Source organism: Triturus cristatus, chromosome 2_1 (genome assembly GCF_964204655.1).
Source record: "Triturus cristatus chromosome 2_1, aTriCri1.1, whole genome shotgun sequence".
NCBI lineage: Eukaryota > Metazoa > Chordata > Amphibia > Caudata > Salamandridae > Triturus > Triturus cristatus.
This window is the reverse complement of record NC_140581.1, coordinates 1,105,681,038-1,105,703,284: the sequence shown is the minus strand read 5'-3', so window position 1 is coordinate 1,105,703,284 and position 22,247 is coordinate 1,105,681,038. Positions and strand designations below refer to the sequence as shown.

The following is a 22,247-nucleotide window of genomic DNA, read 5'->3' as shown; positions in this document are numbered from 1 at the left end:
CCTCCCAGACCACCTCTCCTGCAGAGGTAGGGAGAATCCTTCCCTCTCGCAGCAGACTGACAGAAGCTTCAGGGCCATTCCATAGCTTCAACTGTAGAAGGTCATGATTTCAGGTGATGTGCCAACACCTTGGGCAGACAGGCTATCAGGCAGACACCTGCCCTAGGTACACAGCAGTTCTTTGAGTACTCTTCAGAGCGCTCCTTTCTTGATCATTAAGGACTTTGAACTAAAACAAAGTGGGGTGGTGTGCATTCCACTTTTATACACAACTTCTAGACAGGGGATGACGATCCACGGTCTTAAAATTTAATTGGTTTGTGGTGTTTCTGTTTTCAGAAGTAATGTTCAGAAGACGCAGCCTTTGTGATGTTCCTCACAGTAGGCAGCACCGGCGCTTGCCCCACACTGAATCACCCACATTTAAGGCAAAAAGCAGTGTGAGATTTCTGCATCACACTGTCATCAGCTCAACTAAAGGAGAGAGCAGGTACAGACAAATGGGCAGACTTTACCTACATACGTCCTCACTGTGAGAAATTGGATTGTTGGTTGGCTGAGGTGTAAGCCTTCGACAAGCAGTAACCACAATCCTTGTCAGGGTGAGGCTAAAGCCGATGCTAAATTAACCTGTGCTCAACCATCTTGTAGGTTGGCAAAAAGCAGTCAGGCTTAACTTAGAGGCAATGTGTAAAGTATTTGTGCAACACTTCAAACACTATAAAGTGAAAACACCACACAAAAGGACCCCACACCAAGTTAGAAAAATTGATCTTTCTTTAATAAGTAAAACAAGACCAAAACAACAAAAGTGCAATCAGTAGCACCGGAGATTTTCGATTTGAAAGGTTTTAGTAAAAATAGCTCCAAAAAGGACATAGGTCCAACTGTGAATATCTGTTCACGCCGGACGGGGACAAAAGCACAAGTTCAGGCTGAAAGGGATGGAACACGGGCAAGCCAGAGGGACTCAATTAGGCCAGACATGGGGATCCAGGTCCAAAATGTGTTGCGCAGTCAAAGCGATGCATAGGTTCTGAGATGCGGCGGGTCTTCGATGCGAGGGCATGCTTGAGATGCGCCTTTGTCATGGATCCCGTCGACTGGGCTTGCAATGCAAAGTCCAGCATCAAGGATGCAGCATGCAGTCAGGGTGATGCGTCGGTGTCGAGGAGCTGCAAAGCTGCATGCAGAGTCCGGCAGCATCATCGAGGCTGCTGTCGATGAGGGATGTGAGGGCTGCGCCAAGGATGCATTGTACCGTGGCAGTTCCAAAAGCGCTGTGGGTTGTTGCGGCGATGTGGGTCTTTGCGACAGATCCAATCCAAGCAGCAGCGGAGATCCATCGATTCTGCTTAGGGGTTGCGCCATGCGGCAGAGGAGATGCGTCGGATCAACAGAGGCTGGAAAAGCACAGTAAGCCCACTTTCAAGGGTCCAAGACTGGGGGGCACCACTTGGCAGGGCAGACTCACCGACGGCAGAGTCCAGTCGCAGATGACTGGTTGTTGGAAACCTGTTATGTCCCTGAGGATTCAGATCAGAAGGCCAGCAAACTAGCCCTTGGAGTCACTTTGGATTCTGCATTCAAGAGATGCAGGTCCAGTTCTTCTCATGCAGGCAAGAGGGTGGCAGGTCAGCATAGCACAGCAAGAGTCCGGCGGTGTGGCAGTCCTTCACCAGCACAGCAGTCCTTCTTCCTGGCAGAATATCCACAGGTTCAGGAGCTTACTGAAGTGGTGATGTCCGATGTCCAGTATTTATACCCAGTTGTACGCTGAAGTGGGGGAGAAGTTTCTAGACGTATCTCTTTGATGTCTGTTGGCAACCTGATTTCGCTTTCCTGGCTCAGGACCAACTACAGGAGTTATGCAGCCCTTTGTGAGGAGACAAGACACAGCCTATTCAAGTTTAAGTGGAGCTGGGCCCAGCTCCGCCCACCCATCCTGCCAGTGATGGGTCATCCGGTAATACCTAAGCTCCCCAATGTGTGTAGCTTTCTAGGAGGAATATACAAAGCCCACCTGTCACCCACACCCAGTCATGTGACTTAGAGACAGGCTGCAGGCACCAAATGGCTAAGGAAAGAAAATGTCAACTTTTTAAAAGAGGTATTTTCAGAATTGTAATTTAAAATCCAACTTCACCATCAGTTAGGATCTTAAATTGTGAATTAAGATACAATACACATTAACTGGTTACCTATTCCCATTTGGAAATTGCACTGATAAAATGTAATGAGGTAATGCCAATGTTATCCTATGGGAGAGGTAAGCATTGTAGTAGTGAAAACTAAATTAAGAGATTTTCACTACCAGGACATCTAAAACGTAAAAGTACATATCCAACTTTCTAAATTCACTGCGCCCTATCCTTTGGGCTGTCCACGGACTAACTTAGGGATGACTTGTAGATATTAAAAAAGGATGGTTTGGAACTGGCAAAAAGGTTTACTTTGCCAGGTCGAAATGGAAGTTTAAAACTGCACACATACACACACAAGCTGCAATGGCAGGCCTAAGACATGTTTGAAGTGCTACGTAAGTGGGTGGCACAATCAGTGCTGCAGGCACACTAGTATAATTTAATGGCCCTGGGCGCAGATAGTGCTACTTTACTAGGGACATACAAGAAATTAAATATGCCAATGGGGTATAAGCCAATCTAACTTGTGTTGAGGAGAGAGTACAAGCACTTTAGCACAGGTTAGGAGTGGTAAAGTGTGCTGAGTCCGAAGGCCAATAAAATAAAGACAGCCAAAATAGGACATCTGAACGCAAAATCTTAGGGAAAAACCAAGCCAAGGATGCCAGGTGTAACACTCGCCTTTTACAACCAAGTGCAGTCTCACCACTTGCACCTACCATCCACCAATAACAGAGGAAACAGCAGCTCTTGCTTACCAAAAGGGCTCATACAATTTTTTAATTTAAATGGCTATTTGTGTTGATTCCCCTCACTTCAGTGTATGGGTCTCCTCCTTTCACCTACATGAAGGCAGCCAATATACTCCCATTGTTTGGATGCATATACCTTAATCTCCATTGTGTGCTAGGCCAGGCCTGGCGCACCACCCAAAATGGATTCCACTGTCCTCCATTACTCTGGCTCACTCATACACTCGGCAGGCTCGTCCCCCCTCCGTCCCTTCCTACCTCCCTCAGCATACACATAGGACCAGAATTTTGAGCTTTACACATGGTGTCAATAGAGCCTCAAACTGACTGACGTAGATACAAAAGTTTGCTCACGCTATTGATTTCTCAAAACCACACTATGCTGACATCACCACTTTATATACTATACCTAAGACAAGGACAGCAGTTCACTGTCAACAATGAGAGCATGCTTGGTGCACTCATCCAGGTCACAGGAAAGGTCCAAGATCTTGCTTAGTCAGGGATAGGCCTAGGGATATGTGAACACACTTATATTAGGGTGATGCCAGGGCCAAAGTAAAGCGCAGGATACCAGTTATACAGGGGACATTGCCGTCCAATCGGCAGTAAGAGTCTAGATTCAGATATAGAAGAAGGCCCGATGTTGCACTATTGTATCATGACCACTTTGGATTTTCACCAGTTGGAGCAAGTCTTTCAGAGCCAGAAGGACTGCCATCAGCCAAAGGCATTTATCTAGATAGTTAGACCTATCGTACAAAACACTGATTAAGAGTTCCCCACAGTGATATTTGTACCAATAAATTCAAGAGTAATTGCAAATGCAAGCTGTGGAAGGGACAGGTGAAAGGGGCATACCACCAGAAAAATTCAGAACATGAGTGCACTATCACAAGACAGGGAGACGAATGCAAGGAAAGGACTGTAATAGGATTGGATTGACAGTCTGGCAAATGGTCTCTGTGCTCTGCCAGACGAAGCCCAGAGTCACCTAGAAGCACTGAGCTAACACAGTCTTAATGTGCAAGAATCAGTCCTTTATCTGGCTTATGGCAGTTACTAAATGAAGGTCTCTGACAGGCTGAAGACAGAAATGCCTCTTGCAGTGCACTGAGGAGGATTTGGGCTAGCTAACAAGCACCAATATCGAACAGGGTAGTGAGTGTCAGAGCGAAACTCACTCTGTTTCTGCTTTTCCCTACTGCTGGATGGGTACACAAATTAAGTGCCAATCGAGTCCACAGAATGCAGTGTTAAAAGACCATAAACCTGATCCTGAAGTCCCATAACAGGGAGCCAAAATGCCTTTTGCCTTGCTTTGTGGACATAGTAATTTGGAGGGTGGTGGCAGAATTGTGCTGGGACAGAGTATAGGATCTAGGAGCCAAGTATCCTCTGTCTATTGTCTTGTGGTTGCACTAATTAATGTGTTACTTTTCACATAAATGATGAATTGACAGGGTGTTTGAGACACAGAGCAGGGTGGGGTTATAAACACCCCCACCCAAACACACACAAATATCAGTGGCCCTCTTGTTTAGCAAGAGCTATGAGTGTCAGGTGCTTATTGCCTTGAAGTTACACCCAGCCATGTTTCTTCTGGATATTCTATTTGAAGCTCACATAAAAGTCAGGAACTCAGAAAAGAAGGTGTCTTACTCCATCGGTCAGAGACAGTGTGTTGGGAATCCCTGGATTCAACACTTCTTGAGTGTCATTGCTATCACAGAGATGAGGGCATCTCTCCATCCATCTTCTGCTCTTATGTCTCTCTCGAAATTTGTGCTGAGGCACCAGGCTGCACACTTTGCAGTACTGCAGGAAGCCTTCAGTTTTCCCTCAGTCACCACTACTCACCCTTCTCGCTCAGCTGAGGACACTACTTTAACTCATGCTCCTTGTTTCACTGTCAATACATAAATCCCTTCAGGTTACCAAGTAAGCAGGCAGTTCGTTTAATACTCTATCTGGGACATTCAGTTTCTGTTTTTCATTTTGCTAAACCCAGTGTGGATATTCAACTTTTACTTAAAGTAGTATTATTTGGTAACCAACAGACTAATTGGAAGCTTTTGTTTGTTCTCTTTGCAGGTTTGCTCTGTTCTTGTTTGTTTGTTGTTTATGTAGGTGCATCCCATCTCTTTCTCTGTATTAAGTACACAGTATCTGAGGCATGCCCCTTGCATATAGTCAACTTGCCTCTTCTGAATCAGAAGACAACAAACTAAAAGAGGCCATTTAGACATAAAGTCTTCCTGATTCAAGCGGTACTGGTATCCTTATATTTGGAACTTGTGGTTCAACAGTTGGCTTGTGTGGTATTTTGTCCAAAATATACTACTTACAGACATTAACACCATGTATGTGTCTTTCTGATCCCTTCCCTTTGTGTCTAGAACATGGACCCAGTTTCAGCAAGTACAGCCAACTGGACTGTAGATGAGGATTTCGCCTATTCCTTGATGGCACTGCTAAAGGGAAGAACTTTCTACTGCCATCATAATGACAATCATTTGTAATGTGAAATTTGATGTGTATCTTGTTTCATTGATAACATAATGTAATCCTTGATTATTCTTCGTTATACTGAAATTTTCAATACAAACTGACATTAAATAAATGAATAAATAAGTAAACTATGACCTGCACAAAACTGGGGCCTTCTGTTGAGGTTGGGGCTGCAAAAGAGACTACCAGTAGGAGAAGGCCTCTAGTCTCTGGTGCATGTGTCCGGAAAAACTGAGATCCGGCATGCAAGCTTAAGTCCAAAAGGATAGACTGGTTAAACGGTAATGGTGCTTAAATGGCTCGAGACTGGGCAGGGCTAGATGGTGTACCAGGAGAGAGGTTGTTTTCCAAAGACACTCCGCTCCTGGGCCCCCATGCTTGATTTTTAACACCGCAATCCAGCTGAAACAGGGTTTCTGGTACCAGAGAAGCAGCTTCTTCAACATAGAGCTAACATCTTGTCAGGGAGTGTTTGCGTTTGCACCACTCCAGCAAAAGATAAACAGATAAAAGGTATTGTGCTCAGCAATGACACTTAAAATTGTTGAGCATGTGAAAACTGCTTTGAATTCACATAACTTAGCAAAATAGGGAGACAGACCAGGGCACAGATATATGTACTGAAAAGAGTTTAACAAACCCTTTTTGAAGGAGTTTGCAGCCGCACCACTTGCTGGCAAGATATCCCCAGAGTTGAGAACTGGAAAGAAACAGGATGAAAAACTACAACCATATAAAAATGTTACAGATCAGGCAAGAATGATTTCCTACATTTCACAAACAAATTTCATACCTCCATGCCGTTAATGAAAAAGCGAGATCGGTCAGTCAAGCCAAAGATGGCTTCCTACAAAGGAAAAGTAAAAGCTGTATCAGTTGTGTGCAAGGCTATAGTTAATTATGCTCAGGGATAGATAGGAGAAGTGAGAAAATAAATTATTTCACACTCGGCTACCAGCAGCAGCCCACTTTGGTTGTGCTTCTCTATTAAACACATATGGTAAAACAATATTTTCAGTGAACTTAGGTAAGCAGAAGTGAACAATAATCACACTTTCTGAAATGCAGACAATACCGAAACTGCTGAACAAAAAAGGTCTAGACAATATAACCATGCACAGTCTTATGTATGTGTATTAGCATTAGCACCTTCTAAACATTTTTCTAAATAAAAATCCACTGGACTGGAAATGTGCCAAGTTTGCTGACATTATGCGACTTAAAACCATAGCATGCAGGCCAGCAAAACCCTCCATCGGCTGTGTACACTTCATTGTGCCAGATACCTTATATCCTACATTGAAAATGACCTGGCACTATACGTCATTGGCAGTAATGGCATTGCACGCACTTTTGCTGCATATTACCAGAGGCTCTACAGTTCTGATTCGGGGAGAGGTGGCCAGACTTGCAGCAATTAGTCGTGGATCTCCAGGCACTGCCTGGGACCTACAGGCAAGGAAATTCTGAAAGCAGATATTACCTTTGAGGAGGTAGGGGAGACCCTGGCGCAACTTCAGCTAGGCAAGGCACTGGGTCCCAACCGGTTCCCGACAGAGTATTGGAGACTCATCTGCCCCAAGTGGGTCCACTCCTTGAACGGGAAACTGGTTCATCCTGATCAGTCCAGGTTTATGCCTCAAAGGGCCACTAGACACAATATAACAATAGTCAACAATGCAATAGAGAGGAGCGCTGGCCTGCCGGGCCATCAAGTGCTACTCATGATGGACTTTCAAAAGGTGTTTGACTCAGTGGACTAGGACTCTTTTTCACACTGCTCACATGCCTACAGTTAGGACCCAAATTCACTAGCTACGTTTGATTACTCTACATCTGTCTTCAGGCCAGAGTACAGGTTGGCAACGTTGCTTCTCCCTGGTTCCCTGTAGAAAGGGGCACCTGACAGGAATGCCCGCTCTCCCCCTTGCTTTCTGCGTTGGTGACAAAGCCACTGACAGCATGGGTATGGGTAGACGCTTTGTTGCGAGGTTTTCGAAGGTCGCTGATGGTGAATGACAGAATCACGCTGTACGCAGAGAATGTCTTGCTCTTCCTTGACGACCCTCCCAATTCTGGACCGCGAACCATGCAAATATTGCACACATTTGGGATCTACTCAGGCCTTTGTATCAATAAAGCTAAACCACTTATCTACCCCAATGTCCAATGTCCGATGGTCATACCATGGGCCCCAGAGCTGCAGGTACTTCTATATTGATTGAAATATCTAGGGGTAATTGTTACTGAGATTAGAGTCTCAGCATATGAGCACACAATTCATTCTCAACTGGAGTGCTTGGCTCGAAAAGGAATATGCTACTTACCAGTATGCATCTGTTCTTGGCATGTAGAGCTGCAGAGTTGTACACTTAGCATAGATCGCCATCTGGTGTTGGGCCCGGATGTTTGCAGTTTGTTTTTGTTCTTTGGACAGTCTTTGGAAGTCACGAGTTCGGTGACTCCTCCTTCGGTCCGTACTGTGCATGGGCTTCGGCTCCATCCTCAGATTGTTTTTCGCCAACAGGGAAATGATGGAGCGTAGTAATAATAGTGAGAAACCCATGTGTGTTGTATCTAAATAAGATGGACTGGAACGGATACAGGTAGCCGGGGAGGCGGGTGGGCGTGTACAACTCTGCAGCTCTACATGCCAAGAACAGATGCATACTGGTAAGTAGCATATTCCGTTCGAGGCATATGAGCTGCAGATTGTACACTTAGCATAGATTATATAGCAGTACCCAACCTTAGCGGCGACCACCGGTATCCGCTGCAGCGGTTTGAAAAAGTGTCTTTAGTACAGCCTGGCCCACACTAGCTTGCTGCTTGGAATGCACGTCTACACAGTAATGTTTTGTGAAGGTGTGCGGTGTTGACCATGTGGCTGCTTTGCAGATGTCATCTAAGGGTATGTTCCCTAGAAAAGCCATAGAAGCCCCTAACTTTCTTGTAGAGTGGGCTTTAGGTGGAACAGATAATGTTCTTTTTGCCTTTTGATAGCAAATTTGTATGCACTTTACAATCCACCTAGCTATCCCTGATTTAGAGATGGGGTTGCCTTTATGTGTTGGAGAGAAGGAAACAAACAATTGTTCTCTGTATGTATTACAGTAAAGCCCTCTTAACATCAAGTGTGTGTAGGGCCCTTTCTGCAACAGATTGAGGTTGCGAGAAAAAGACCGGTAATTCCACCGATTGATTGAGATGGAAGGGGGAAATGACCTTGGGCAGAAACTTTGGATTTGTACGAAGTATCACTTTGCTGTGATGTATTTGTAAGAAGGGTTCCTGTATAGTGAACGCTTGTATTTCACCAACCCTTCTAAGGGAAGTGATAGCTAGGAGGAAAGCTGTTTTCCAGGTGAGGAACTGTAGCTCACATTTGTGCATTGGTTCGAAGGGCGGACCCATTAGCCTTGTAAGAACTGCATTTAGATTCCATACAGGGGAAGGTGGTGCCCTGGGAGGAATTACTCGTTTAAGGCCTTCCATAAAGGCTTTAATAGCGGGCACTCTGAACAGTGATAAATGTTGTCTGTTTTGTAGATAAGCAGCAATCGCTGCTAGGTGTAGGCGTATGGATGAATATGCCAGGTTACACCTGTGAAGATGGAGCAGATAGCATATGATGTGCTGTATGGATGCATCTAAATGGTTGATTGTATTGTTACGGCAGTAAACTACAAATCTTTTCCACTTTGCGGCATAGCATGCTCGAGTGGTAGGACGTCTGGCTTCCTTGATAATGTTCATGCAATCAGGGGGAAGGTTAAGGTACCCAAATTCTAAGATTTCAGGAGCCAGATCGCAAGGTTGAGCTGAGCTGGGTCCGGGTGCCTGATTTCTCCATGGTTCTGAGTTAGGAGGCATGGGTACAGGTGCAGTTTTTGATGTGGTACCACTGAGAGCTGTATTAGTGTGGTGTACCACGGCTGCCTGGCCCATGTTGGAGCTACCAGAATGAGTGTAAGGGAGTGCTGTTGTAGCTTCCTTACCACTAATGGAATTAGTGGGAGAGGTGGAAAGGCGTATGCAAATTTGCCTGACCAGTTCATCCATATCGCATTGCCTTTGGACAATGGGTGTGGGTATCTGGCGGCGAAGCTTGGGCATTTTTTGTTTTCGTGGGTGGCGAAGAGGTCTATCTGAGGATGCCCCCACTTTTGGAAGAATGGGCGAAGAACCTGTGGATGCAGTTCCCATTCGTGTAGTTGTTGCGTTTGTCTGCTGAGCAGATCTGCCATGGTGTTTTGTACGCCTGGAACATGCTGTGCCAGGAGAAAGATGTTTTGAGGAATTGCCCATCTCCATATGCTCTGGGCTAAGCGGGAGAGCTGGGGAGAGTGTGCCCCCCCCCTGTTTTTGGATATAATACATTGCAGTCATATTGTCTGTGCGAATGAGGACTGCTTTGGCCGAAATCCGTTTTTGAAAAGATTTTAGGGCTAGAAAGATCGCCAAGAGCTCCAGATGGTTGATGTGGAGCGACTTTTGCTGTGGCGTCCATAGACCTTGCATTGTGAGGTGTAAGAGGTGCGCTCCCCAGCCGGAGAGCGATGCGTCCGCTGTTAGAATCACCTGAGGAACCGGGTCCAGGAACGGCCGCCCTTTGGAAAGGTTTGTGGTGTTCCACCACTGCAGAGAGTGATGGGTGCGGCCGTCCACCAACACCAGATCCGTCAGCTGTCCCTGGGCCTGGTTCCACTGTCGTGCTAGCCACTCTTGGAGTGGACGCATGTGGAGTCTTGCATGGGGCACTATGAAAATGCAAGATGCCATCATCCCTATGAGCTTCATAAACACTCTTGCTGGAAGAGAGTGTTGAGGAAGGAACGTTTGGCGCAAGGCTTGTATGCTTGCGATTCTGGCTGAGTTTGGATAGGCAATACCTTTGGAGGTGTCTATAGTGGCCCGAGATATTGCTTTGTGTGAGATGGTAGGAGGTGGGACTTTTGGTAGTTCACCGTGAAGCCTAGCTGGTGGAGCAGTTGAATGGTGCTGTTGGTATGTTGCACACATTGGTTGTAGGACGCGGCTTTTATGAGCCAGTCGTCTAAGTAAGGGAAGACGTGAATATGTTGACGTCTGAGGTGTGCTGCTACAACTGCTAGGCATTTGGTAAAAACCCGTGGTGCGGTGGTGACCCGGAAGGGGAGAACTGTGAACTGGTAATGTTGACCGTCCACCACAAACCTGAGGTACTTTCTGTGAGAAGGGTGTATTGGAACGTGAAAGTATGCGTCTTTCAGATCCAAGGTAGTGAGAAAGTCTCCCTGACAGAGGAGCGGGAGGACTAGTTGTAGGGTGACCATGTGGAAATGGTCTGAATGTATGTATGCATTTAGAGGCCGGAGGTCCAGAATGGGCCTCAGGGTCCCGTCTTTCTGCGGTATTAGGAAATACAAAGAGTAGACCCCTAGATTTTGCTGATTGACGGGGACCTGCTCTATAGCGTGTTTTTGGAGGAGGGAGAGCACCTCCTGTTTGAGCAGTGTGGAATGTTCTTGAGACATTGGACGGTGCCTTGGTGGGATATTGGGTGGGGTAGATGTTAGCTCGAGACAGTACCCTGACCGAATAATTTGGGTCACCCATTTGTCCGATGTTATGGATTCCCATGCGTGGATAAAGTTTTGTAGTCTGCCCCCGACCGGAGTGGGATGGTCTGGGGGGAGCGGAGGGAAGTCATTGTGCGGGCGGGGTGGCAGAACGGGTGGTGTTAGTTTTCCCTCTGCCCTTATTGTTGTTGCCTCTGTAACCACCCCTTTGATAGCCCTTTGAAAAGGTATTTTGAGGAGGGGACTTGTAGGAGGTAGAGGCGCTATCGGTGGAGTAGCCTCTGCCTGTGCTACGAAAGGATGAGCGTCGAAAGGAGCGTTTAAGGGTTTGTGATTGCAATGCCCCCTTAGACTTTGCTGTGTCTGTGTCCTTTTTCATTTTTTCTAATGCTTCGTCTACCTTTGGCCCTTAGAGATTTTGTTGGTCAAAGGGGTGATTTAGTATGGATGCCTGGACTTCAGGCTTGAACCCTGAGATCCTGAGCCAGGCATGACGACGAAGCAGGACACTAGTATTTATGGCTCTAGAAGCAGTGTCGGCTGCATCGAGGGCACATTTAATGGAGGTGTTAGTAATCAGCTTACCCTCCTGTATCAGGTCATGAGCTTTGCGTTTGTGTTTTTCTGGGAGGTGCTGTATAAGAGCCTCAAGCTCATCGTAGTGTGCTCTGTCATAGCGCGCAAGCAGCGCTTGTGTATTTGCAATGCGCCAGATGTTCGCGGCTTGTGAGGCGGTGCGTTTGCCAGACGCGTCTAGAAGTTTGGATTCCTTATCTGGCGGTGGGGCCTCTCCTGAGGACTGGGAGTTAGACCGCTTTCTAGCTGTGGACACAACTAGGGAATCTAAGGGAGCAGGGCCCTTAATGTATGTAGGGTCTGTGGGTGCCGCCTTATACTTTTTTTCTATTCTAGGGTTTAAGACCCTGGCCCTGACAGGGTCTTTGAACACCTCTGCAGCATGCTTGGTGACACCCTTAAGCATGGGCAAGATAGCTGTGGACTTGTCCTGAATGTCAAATGTATCCAGTAAGAAGTCGTCTTCCACTGGTTCACTATGCATTTCCACCCCATGGTAGTGTGCTGCTCTCTGCACTAAGTGGTGAAACCCTAATGAGTCCTCTGGGGGAGACGGCCTGGATGGGTATAGGTCGTCCTGAGGCACATCCGGTATGTCAGGGTTTTGGTAATCTTCCCATGGGTCTGGGGTCCCCGGTGGAGTGGGGTCCATTGGGGCGTCCGCCGGGTCATAATCTGGATCCCCGTAATCCGGATCTGGGGACGGGGTCGGGGAATGATGAGGCAAGGGTGGCGGAGACCTGGGAGGGGGTGGAAGAGGTGGAGGAGGGGGAGGTAGTGGGGAGGGCACTCTGAGAGGAGAAGTAGCAGAGTCCTTCCGCTTGGGCGGTGGAGGAGGAGCCGGTGTGTCAAGACGTCTTTTCTTGACAACTAAAGTCAATAGCCCAGTCTTTGGATCCTTAAATAAGGTCTTTTGTAAAGGATCTGGTGTAAAGAGGTCCAGTGGCACCGAATCGTCCGCTGGCGCCGATGTTTTCGGAGCCGAGGATTTTGATGGTTTCTCTGCGCCATGCTTTTTTGGAACCTCCGGTTTTTTCGGCGTCGAAGTAGTTTTCGGCGCCGGAGCGTCGGTGCCGAGGGATTTCTGTTTGTGTTTTGTCGGCACCGAGAGTCCAGGCTTCGGCACCGGTGGCTTCGGAGTCGAGCTGGGCGTCACTTTTTCGGTGCCGGACGGTGTTTATCGGCACCAGGCGTCGGCTGGCTCGAGCCCGAGCTGCCGTGAGACTTGTGAGGCTTCGACACCGGGCCCGAAGGTGGGGTGATAGAAGCTGTGTGCTTGGTTTTACCCAGGCCTGCAGGCGAGGGTGTAACCTGAGTCTCATTGGTTTTGGGCGCGGGGGTGGGAGGGGGTAGAGTACTCACGACCCTCTGCGCCGGTGTGATGTCCTCCACGTCGGAGTCGTCGGTCTCGGAAGCGCTGACGACGTCTTCCTCCTGCTCGGTGTGTTGTTGCCCCGAAGCTCCGGTGTCATCTACGAAGATGTCCGGTGGAGCCGCGGTCGATGAGTGCGCCATGGTGCGTCGAGCTCTTCGATCCCGGATGGTCTTTTTTGAGCGAAAAGACTTACAGGCGGGGCAGTCTCTAGCCTCGTGTTCTGGAGAGAGGCAAAGGTTACACACCTGATGGAGGTCGGTGTGGGGAAATTTAGACCCACATTTTGGGCACTTTTTGAACGGAGTCCTTTCCATCGGCCGGGACCGGAGTCGAGGAGGGCTCGAAGGCCGGTGCCGATGTGCGGAATGGAGAAAAGTGCCGCTTCGAGAGATGAAGATTAGATGAAGAAACTCGAAGAACGAGGATTTTCCGTCGAGGCTGGAACCGTAGAAGTTCGAAGCCGGAGCACGAAGTATCACATCCGAGCCCGATGGCGGAAAAAAACAATCTGAGGATGGAGCCGAAGCCCATGCCCAGTACGGACCGAAGGAGGAGTCACCCAACTCGTAACTTCCAAAGACTGTCCAAAGAACAAAAACAAACTGCAAACATCCGGGCCCAACACCAGATGGCGATCTATGCTAAGTGTACAATCTTCAGCTCATATGCCTCGAACATTCAATTTTGAAACTCCCTTCAGTTGTCTTTGCTTGGCCGCACGGCCATCTTCAAAATGGTTCCACTGCCAAGGCTCCTGCATCAACTTCAGAATTTCCTCTACCCCACTGGGGGGGGACATCTTCGCTAGGGCCAATACCCTAATACGTGAGCTCCTGTGGAATAGAGGACTAACCAATATTGCCCTTGAAAATGGCTTTAAGCCCACCTTTGAGGGAGGCATTGTGTGGGATTCTGGCTGTCACAGCTATGTCTAGCTTGTGTCATCTGGTTTCTCTGGGATTTTGGCTGTCACAGCTATGTCTAGCTTGTGTCATCTGGTTTCTCTAGGTTCTTATTATGATGTAGGAATGTTCTAGCTGTTGCCTAGGTTAAGGAATGTGTAGGTTTGAAGGTGGGGGCTGGGTCAAGCGACAGTTTGGAGTGTTAACTGTTGTCCTGATGAGCTGGATGTAGGTTTGGATGGGTCCTATCATTTGGAATAAACCTGCTTTTACTTCAAGAATTTCCTGCGTCAAAGCATCTTATTTCACCTTAAGGAGATTCTTACATTGGCGTAGTCGGCAGCTGGACCAAGGAAGGACCCAACAACCACAACGCTCTGTCTTGCAATTTACTTAAGGTACTCTGTTTTTACATTGTTGGGCTGGGAGCTTTCGCCGTGAAAGTATTATTTGGGGACAAATATTCGTCACGGGCTCGCCTTTTTCAAATGGAATATCTGGCACTTTCAGGCTTTGGAGCTAAAAGTACTTTGTTCTAAGTTTGTGGGCTGGGAGCTTTCTCCGTGAAAGTATTATTTGGGGACAAATATTCGTCACGGGCTCGCCCTGTTCATTTTGTTTTTTTAAAACAAACAGAAATTGGTGTTGCTCTCAAAGCAAGGAAAAACAGTTTAAAATATTCTCGAACTGCATTTCGCTACGTGCCTTACCTTGTTCACCTTTGATGCGAGTTGCGGGGGTTTCGTTGTGCTGTGGTGATCTATCAAGTTTTGTGTTTGAAGTTGCGGCCGAAGTTTCTGGCAACGACGTAATTCATACTGCCTCCTGAGGAGCTCTTCACTTGTTGCCTGCCTACTCCAAATGATGACGTGGTAGAATCCTGCAAAGGGATTCGGTGAAGACCAACGTCGTCATTTGTGTCTCTGCGGGAACCTTGGCAATGCAGTCTTGAGGGAAAATCTCTGACTCTCAGAAGCAGCTTCGTTACAAACGTGAGCAAGTGGAGTCATCGTGGTTTTTTTTCGAGCATGCTTCGAAGGATCGGGGCAGTGAGTGGTTTTTAGCGTTTTGTTTGACGAAGCCAAGCAGCAAGTACTTTCCTGTGACTTAATTGTATTTGACGAAGCCAAGCAGCAAGTACTTTCCTGTGACTTAATTGTATCGTTTTCAGCAAGGATTACATTTGTGCAGTTTATGTGGGGAAGAGCAGAATTTGATGGTTTTAGTCCCGTAATATTTCTCTGTTCATGTAAGGTGTTTGCTTACATATCGAAGTTTCCATCATTTTGTTGTGTGATGCTGACATCTACTGGTCATGGGCCGTATTTATTATTTTTTTTTTTTTTAAGGTCTTATTATTAGTACTGGGGAATTTTGAATGTTTTATTTCTCAGTGACAGGGTGAACATACTGCTTTAGTGTTCCATATTAGTTAATTGAACTTAATTTTGCAGTTGGTGTGGGAGGTATAATAATACGCAATTCTGTGTTATGTTTTGTTTGTAAATATTCTTTAACAAGCAATAGCCATGCAGAATGTGACTGCTCCTCCCTTCTTTTTGTCGGAGCCTGGTGAACCCACTATCAGGTGGAAGAAGTGGAAGAAGGTTTTCGAGCGTTATGCTAAGGTCTGTGGTAATAATCTTGGGGCAGAGAGGAAAACTGCCCTTCTCTTACACTGTCTTGGTTCGGAGGGGCAAGATGTTTTTGATCATCTAGCTGATCTCTCGGCTGTTGAAAGCAGGGGGTTAAATGAATATGATGTGTGTATAAAAAAATTAGACAATCATTACCTCCCTAAAGTGAGTACAATACTGGAGCGGTATCAGTTTACCAAGAGACTGCAAAATGATGGAGAATCTGTAGAGGTATATGTTACCCAACTAAGGAAGCTTGCTTCCTCCTGTAGGTTTGAACAGCTTTTGGAGGAAAGGATAAGGGACCAGTTTATGTTAGGTTGCAACTTGGAAAAGGTTCGTGATGAACTCTGGTTAAGAGATGAACCCTCCTTAGATGAGGTGTTGCAAGTTGCGAAAAGAATTGAACATTCTTTGAAGTGTGTAGATACCTTAAAAAATGATGGGAAAATCTCGGTTCAGGTTGTAAAGGAAGGTAATGGTACTAAAGATGTGTCTAAAAGTGACACAAGCTAGACATAGCTGTGACAGCCAGAATCCCAGAGAAACCAGATGACACAAGCTAGACATAGCTGTACCAGCCAGAATCCCACACATAGCCACCCCAGACCTCCTGTTCTATTATAGAGTGGCACAACTATTGGTGCTCAATGACATTTGGTTTCGAAAGGTTTGAGGACCTAGAATATGCAGTGGAGGTGTGGGTCTCGGGCTGCGACTGCCTCCCAGAGTTCCCATATGGTGGAGAATTTCTGCGCTCATTACTCACTTCCACACAAGTGGAGATGAAAGCTTAGAGAGAGGCCACGAAAGTTGAGGGATTGGCAGGCCGACTAACATTGTAGACCTCATTGTGGAAAGGGACTAGACTCCCCGAAGCTTCACTAAGTGGGACATCATAGGCATCAAAATAATCTCAGACGTGCTCAGAAATGGGTCCCTCAAGTCTTTTATGGAGCAGCAGGAAAAATACCAACTGCATCACACATAGTTTTTTCAATACCTCCACCTCCGACACGCAGTCACCCCATACTTACCACTAGATGTCGAAATCCTGGCCCATTCGCCCCTGGAGGAAAAAATCTTACTCAGACAATATAAAAAGTATCCCATAGCTGCTACATTTCATAAGGAATTATGTGGCCTGTGCAAAGACAGCAAATCCATATCAAGCAGAAATAAAGCACTAAAAACTCCAGATACTGAAGAACCTAAACACATATGCTTGAGCAACTCGTTATTAATGGAGGTGAACTCAAGGCTCCTCAGCTGTCTGTGCAACATAACATGAATGTGGCACAAGGCAGTTTCGATTTTAAGCAATCAAAAATACTTACCTACTGATTAGAAGTGTCCCTTTCCTGTTAAAAGTACATGTCACAGTCATAGCTAGTACCTATTCTTTAAAAGTCTTTGTTCGTCTTGTCCTTACAATTGGAAAATTAAACAATATGCCCCAGGTAACTAGAACAATGTGACTGTGCAGAATATCAATTTTCAACGCTCACTAAATAATTCATGAATTGGTACATAATTTGCAAATTTTGGCAAAGAAATAATTATTTGGTCAAATGAAATAAAAGTTAGTAATACTGCTGCAAAAGAAGCTTGCAGGTGCACCAGATACTTTATGAAAGTTAACTGGTCACATTCAACTACTGACTGTTGTACTTAGCCAATTAAAGAGATGACTATGTTGCCAAGTGTTTGTAAGGAATATGCTACTTACCAGTATGCATCTGTTCTTGGCATGTAGAGCTGCAGAGTTGTACACTTAGCATAGGTCGCCATCTGGTGTTGGGCCCGGATGTTTGCAGTTTGTTTTTCTTCTTGGACAGTCTTTGGAAGTCACGAGTTTGGTGACTCCTCCTTCGGTCCGTACTGCGCATGGGCTTCGGCTCCATCCTCAGATTGTTTTTCGCCAACAGGGAAATGATGGAGCGTAGTAATAACAGTGAGAAACCCATGTGTTGTATCTAAATAAGATGTACTGGAACGGATACAGGTAGCCGGGGAGGCGGGTGGGCGTGTACAACTCTGCAGCTCTACATGCCAAGAACAGATGCATACTGGTAAGTAGCATATTCCGTTCGAGGCATATGAGCTGCAGATTGTACACTTAGCATAGATTATATAGCAGTACCCAACCTTAGCGGCGACCACCGGTATCCGTTGCAGCTGTTTGAAAAAGTGTTTTTAGTACAGCCTGGCCCACCCTAGCTTGCTCCTTGGAATGCACATCTACACAGTAGTGTTTTGTGAAGGTGTGCGGTGTAGACCATGTGGCTGCCTTGCAGATGTCATCTAAGGGTATATTCCCTAGAAAAGCCATAGAAGCCCCTAACTTTCTTGTAGAGTGGGCTTTAGGGGGAACAGATAATGTTCTCTTTGCCTTTTGATAGCAAATTTGTATGCATTTTACAATCCACCTAGCTATCCCTGATTTTGAAATGGGGTTGCCTTTATGTGGTGGAGAGAAGGAAACGAACAATTGTTTAGTCTTCCTGAAGGGTTGCGTTCTTTGTATGTAGTATAGTAACGCCCTTTTTACATCAAGTGTGTGTAAGGCCCTTTCTGCAACAGATTGGGGTTGCGAAAAGAAGACAGGTAATTCCACTGATTGATTGAGGTGGAAGGGGGAAATGACTTTGGGCAGAAACTTCGGATTTGTGCGAAGTATGACCTTGCTGTGATGCATTTGTATGTAGGGTTCCTGTATGGTGAACGCTTGTATTTCACCAACCCTTCTAAGGGAAGTGATAGCTACAAGGAAAGCTGTTTTCCAGGTGAGAAACTGTAGATCACATTTGTGCATTGGTTCGAAGGGCGGACCCATTAGTCGTGTAAGAACTAAATTTAGATTCCATACAGGGGAAGGTGGTGCCCTGGGAGGAATTACTCGTTTAAGGCCTTCCATGAAGGCTTTAATAGCGGGCACTCTGAAGAGTGATAAATGCTGCCTGTTTTGTAGATAAGCAGCGATCGCTGCTAGGTGTAGGCGTATGGATGAATATGCCAGGTTACACCTGTGAAGATGGAGCAGATAGCATATGATGTGCTGTATGGATGCATCTAGGGGGTTAATTGTATTGTTACGGCAGTAAATTACAAATCTTTTCCACTTTGCGGCATAGCATGCTCTAGTGGTAGGACGTCTGGCTTCCATGATGATGTTCATGCAATCAGGGGGAAGGTTAAGGTATCCGAATTCTAAGATTTCAGGAGCCAGATCGCCAGGTTGAGCTGGGCTGGGTCCGGGTGCCTGATTTCTCCATGGTTCTGGGTTAGGAGGCATGGGGAAAGGTGCAGTTTTTGATGTGGTACCACTGATAGTTGTAGTAGCGTGGTGTACCACGGCTGCCTGGCCCACGTTGGAGCTACCAGAATGAGTGTGAGGGAGTGCTGTTGTAGCTTCCTGACCACTAATGGAATTAGTGGGAGAGGTGGAAAGGCGTATGCAAATCTGCCTGACCAGTTCATCCATATCGCATTGCCCTTGGACAATGGGTGTGGGTATCTGGCGGCGAAGCTTGGGCATTTTTTGTTTTCGTGGGTGGCGAAGAGGTCTATCTGAGGATGCCCCCACTGTTTGAAGAATGGGTGAAGAACTTGTGGATGCAGTTCCCATTCGTGTAGTTGTTGCGTTTGTCTGCTGAGCAGATCTGCTATGGTGTTTTGTACTCCTGGAACGTGCTGTGCCAGGAGAAAGATGTTTTGGGGAATTGCCCATCTCCATATGCTCTGGGCTAAGCGGGAGAGCTGGGGAGAGTGTGTCCCCCCCTGTTTTTGTATATAATACATCGCAGTCATGTTGTCTGTGCGAATGAGGACTGCTTTGCCCGAAATTTGTTTTTGGAAAGATTTTAGGGCTAGAAAGATCGCCAAGAGCTCCAGATGGTTGATGTGGAGCGATTTTTGCTGTGGCGTCCATAGACCTTGCATTGTGAGGTGTAGGAGGTGCGCTCCCCAGCCGGAGAGCGATGCGTCCGCTGTTAGAATCACCTGAGGAACCGGGTCCAGGAACGGCCGTCCTTTGGAAAGGTTTGTGGTGTTCCACCACTGCAGAGAGTGATGTGTGCGGCCGTCCACCAACACCAGATCCGTCAGCTGACCCTGGGCCTGGTTCCACTGTTGTGCTAGGCACTCTTGAAGTGGACGCATGTGGAGTCTTGCATGGGGCACTATAAATATGCAGGACGCCATCATTCCTATGAGCTTCATGAACACTCTTGCTGGAAGAGAGTGTTGGGGAAGGAATGTTTTGCGTAAGGCTTGAATGCTTGTGATTCTGGCTGAGTTTGGATAGGCAATACCTTTGGAGGTGTCTATAGTGGCCCCGAGATATTGCTTTGTGTGAGATGGTATGAGGTGCGACTTTTGGTAGTTCACCGTGAAGCCTAGCTGGTGGAGCAGTTGGATGGTGCTGTTTGTATGTTGCACACATTGGTGGTAGGACGTGGCTTTTATCAGCCAGTCGTCTAAGTAAGGGAAGACGTGAATGTGTTGACGTCTGAGGTGTGCTGCTACTACTGCTAGGCATTTGGTAAACACTCGTGGTGCAGTGGTGACCCCGAAGGGGAGAACCGTGAATTGGTAATGTTGCCCGTCCACCACGAACCTGAGGTATTTCCTGTGAGAGGGGTGTATTGGAATGTGAAAGTATGCGTCTTTCAGATCCAAGGTTGTGAGAAAGTCTCCCTGGCAGAGGAGTGGGAGGACTTGTTGTAGAGTGACCATGTGAAAATGGTCTGAATGTATGTAGGCATTTAGAGGCCGGAGGTCCAGAATGGGTCTGAGGGTCTCGTCTTTCTTTGGTATTAAGAAATATAGAGAGTAGACCCCTATATTTCGTTGATTGACGGGGACCTGCTCTATAGCGTGTTTTTGCAGGAGTGAGAGTACCTCTTGTTTGAGCAGTGTGGAATGTTCTTGAGACATTGGACGGTGCCTTGGTGGGATATTGGGTGGGGTAGATGTTAGCTCTAGACAGTACCCTGACCGAATGATTTGGGTCACCCATTTGTCCGATGTTATGGACTCCCATACGTGGATAAAGTTTTGTAGTCTGCCCCCGACCGGAGTGGAATGGTCTGGGGGGAGCGGAGGGGAGTCATTGTGCGGGGGGGGTGGCAGAACGGGTGTTGTTGGTTTTGCCCCTGCCCTTATTGTTGTTACCCCTGTAACCACCTCTCTGATTGCCCTTTGAAAAGGTATTTTGAGGAGGGGACTTGTAGGAGGTAGAGGCGTTATCGGTGGAGGAGCCTCTGCCTGTGCCACGAAAGGACGAGCGTCGAAAGGAACGTTTGGAGGCTTGTGTTTGGAGTGCCCCCATAGACTTTGCTGTGTCTGTGTCTTTCTTCATCTTTTCGAGCGCTTCGTCTACCTTTGGCCCAAAGAGTGTTTCCTGGTCAAAGGGGTGATTGAGTATGGATGCCTGGACTTCAGGCTTGAACCCTGAGATCCTGAGCCAGGCGTGGCGACGAAGCAGGACACTGGTATTTATGGCCCTAGAAGCAGTGTCGGCTGCATCGAGGGCACACTTAATGGAGGTGTTTGTAATTAGTTTACCCTCCTGTATCAGGTCATGAGCCTTGTGCTTGTATTTTTCTGGAAGGTGCTGCATAAGAGCCTCTAGTTCGTCATAGTGTGCTCTATCATATCGCGCAAGCAGTGCTTGTGTGTTTGCAATGCGCCACATGTTTGCAGCTTGGGAGGCGGTGCGTTTACCAGACGCGTCCAGAAGTTTAGATTCTTTGTCTGGCGGTGGGGCATCTCCTGAGGATTGGGAGTTAGCCCGCTTTCTAGCTGTGGAGACAACTAGGGAATCTAGGGGAGCAGGGCCCTTGATGTAAGCAGGGTCTGTGGGTGCCGCCTTGTACTTCTTCTCTATTCTAGGGTTCAGTACTCTGGCTCTGACAGGGTCTTTGAACACCTCTGTAGCGTGCTTGGTGACACCCTTAAGCATGGGTAAAATGGAAGTAGATTTGTCTTGTATATCAAATGTATCCAGTAGGAAGTCTTCTTCTACTGGTTCACTGTGCATGTCCACCCCATGGTAGTGTGCTGCTCTCTGCACTAAATGATGAAACCCTAAGGAGTCCTCTGGAGGAGACGGCCTTGATGGGTATAGGTCGTCCTGAGGTACATTGGGTATATCAGGGTTATTGTAATCCTCCCATGGATCTGGGGTCCCTGGTGGAGTGGGATCCATTGGGGCGTCCGCCGGGTAATTGTCCGGATCCCCATCATCCGGATCTGGGGATGGGGCCGGATCGTAGTGAGGTACAGGTGGCGGAGACCTGTGAGGTGGAGGCGGTGGAGGAGGTGGAGGGGGTAGGGGAGGCGGTGGTGGGGAGGGCACTCTGAGGGGAGAAGTAGCAGAGTCCTTCCTTTTGGGTGGAGGAGGAGGAGCCGGAGCATCAAGGCGTCTTTTCTTGGTAGTTAAAGTCAAAAGCCCAGTCTTTGGATCTTTGGACAAAGTCTTTTGTAAAGGGTCTGGTGTAAACAGAGCCAATGGTGTCGAGTCGTCTGTCGGCACCGGTGATTTCGGAACCGGGGGTTTCGATGGTCTGTGTGCGCCATGCTTTTTTGAGGTCTCCGGGTGTTTCGGCGTCGAATGATGTTTCGGCGCCGGAGCGTCGGTGCCGACAGATTTGTGTTTGTGTTTGGTCGGCACCGAGTGTCCAGGCTTCGGCACCGGTGGTTTCGGAGTCGAGCTGGATTTTGCAGTCTTCGGTGCCGGATGCTGTTTTTCGGCACCGGGTGTCGGCTGGCTCGATCCCGAGCTGC

The 22,247-nt window shown here is 47.3% G+C and overlaps 1 protein-coding gene across 1 annotated transcript in view; it reads right to left on the bottom strand.

The window, feature by feature from the left end:
• Window positions 1-22,247, bottom strand: part of ELP1 (elongator acetyltransferase complex subunit 1) — a 754,242-nt gene that overhangs the window by 445,699 nt on the left and 286,296 nt on the right. Inside the window, exon 17 of the mRNA XM_085636502.1 lies at window positions 6,201-6,254. Within this exon, the coding sequence (XP_085492628.1) occupies window positions 6,201-6,254 (54 nt within the window). The remainder of the gene's footprint in view (window positions 1-6,200; window positions 6,255-22,247) is intronic.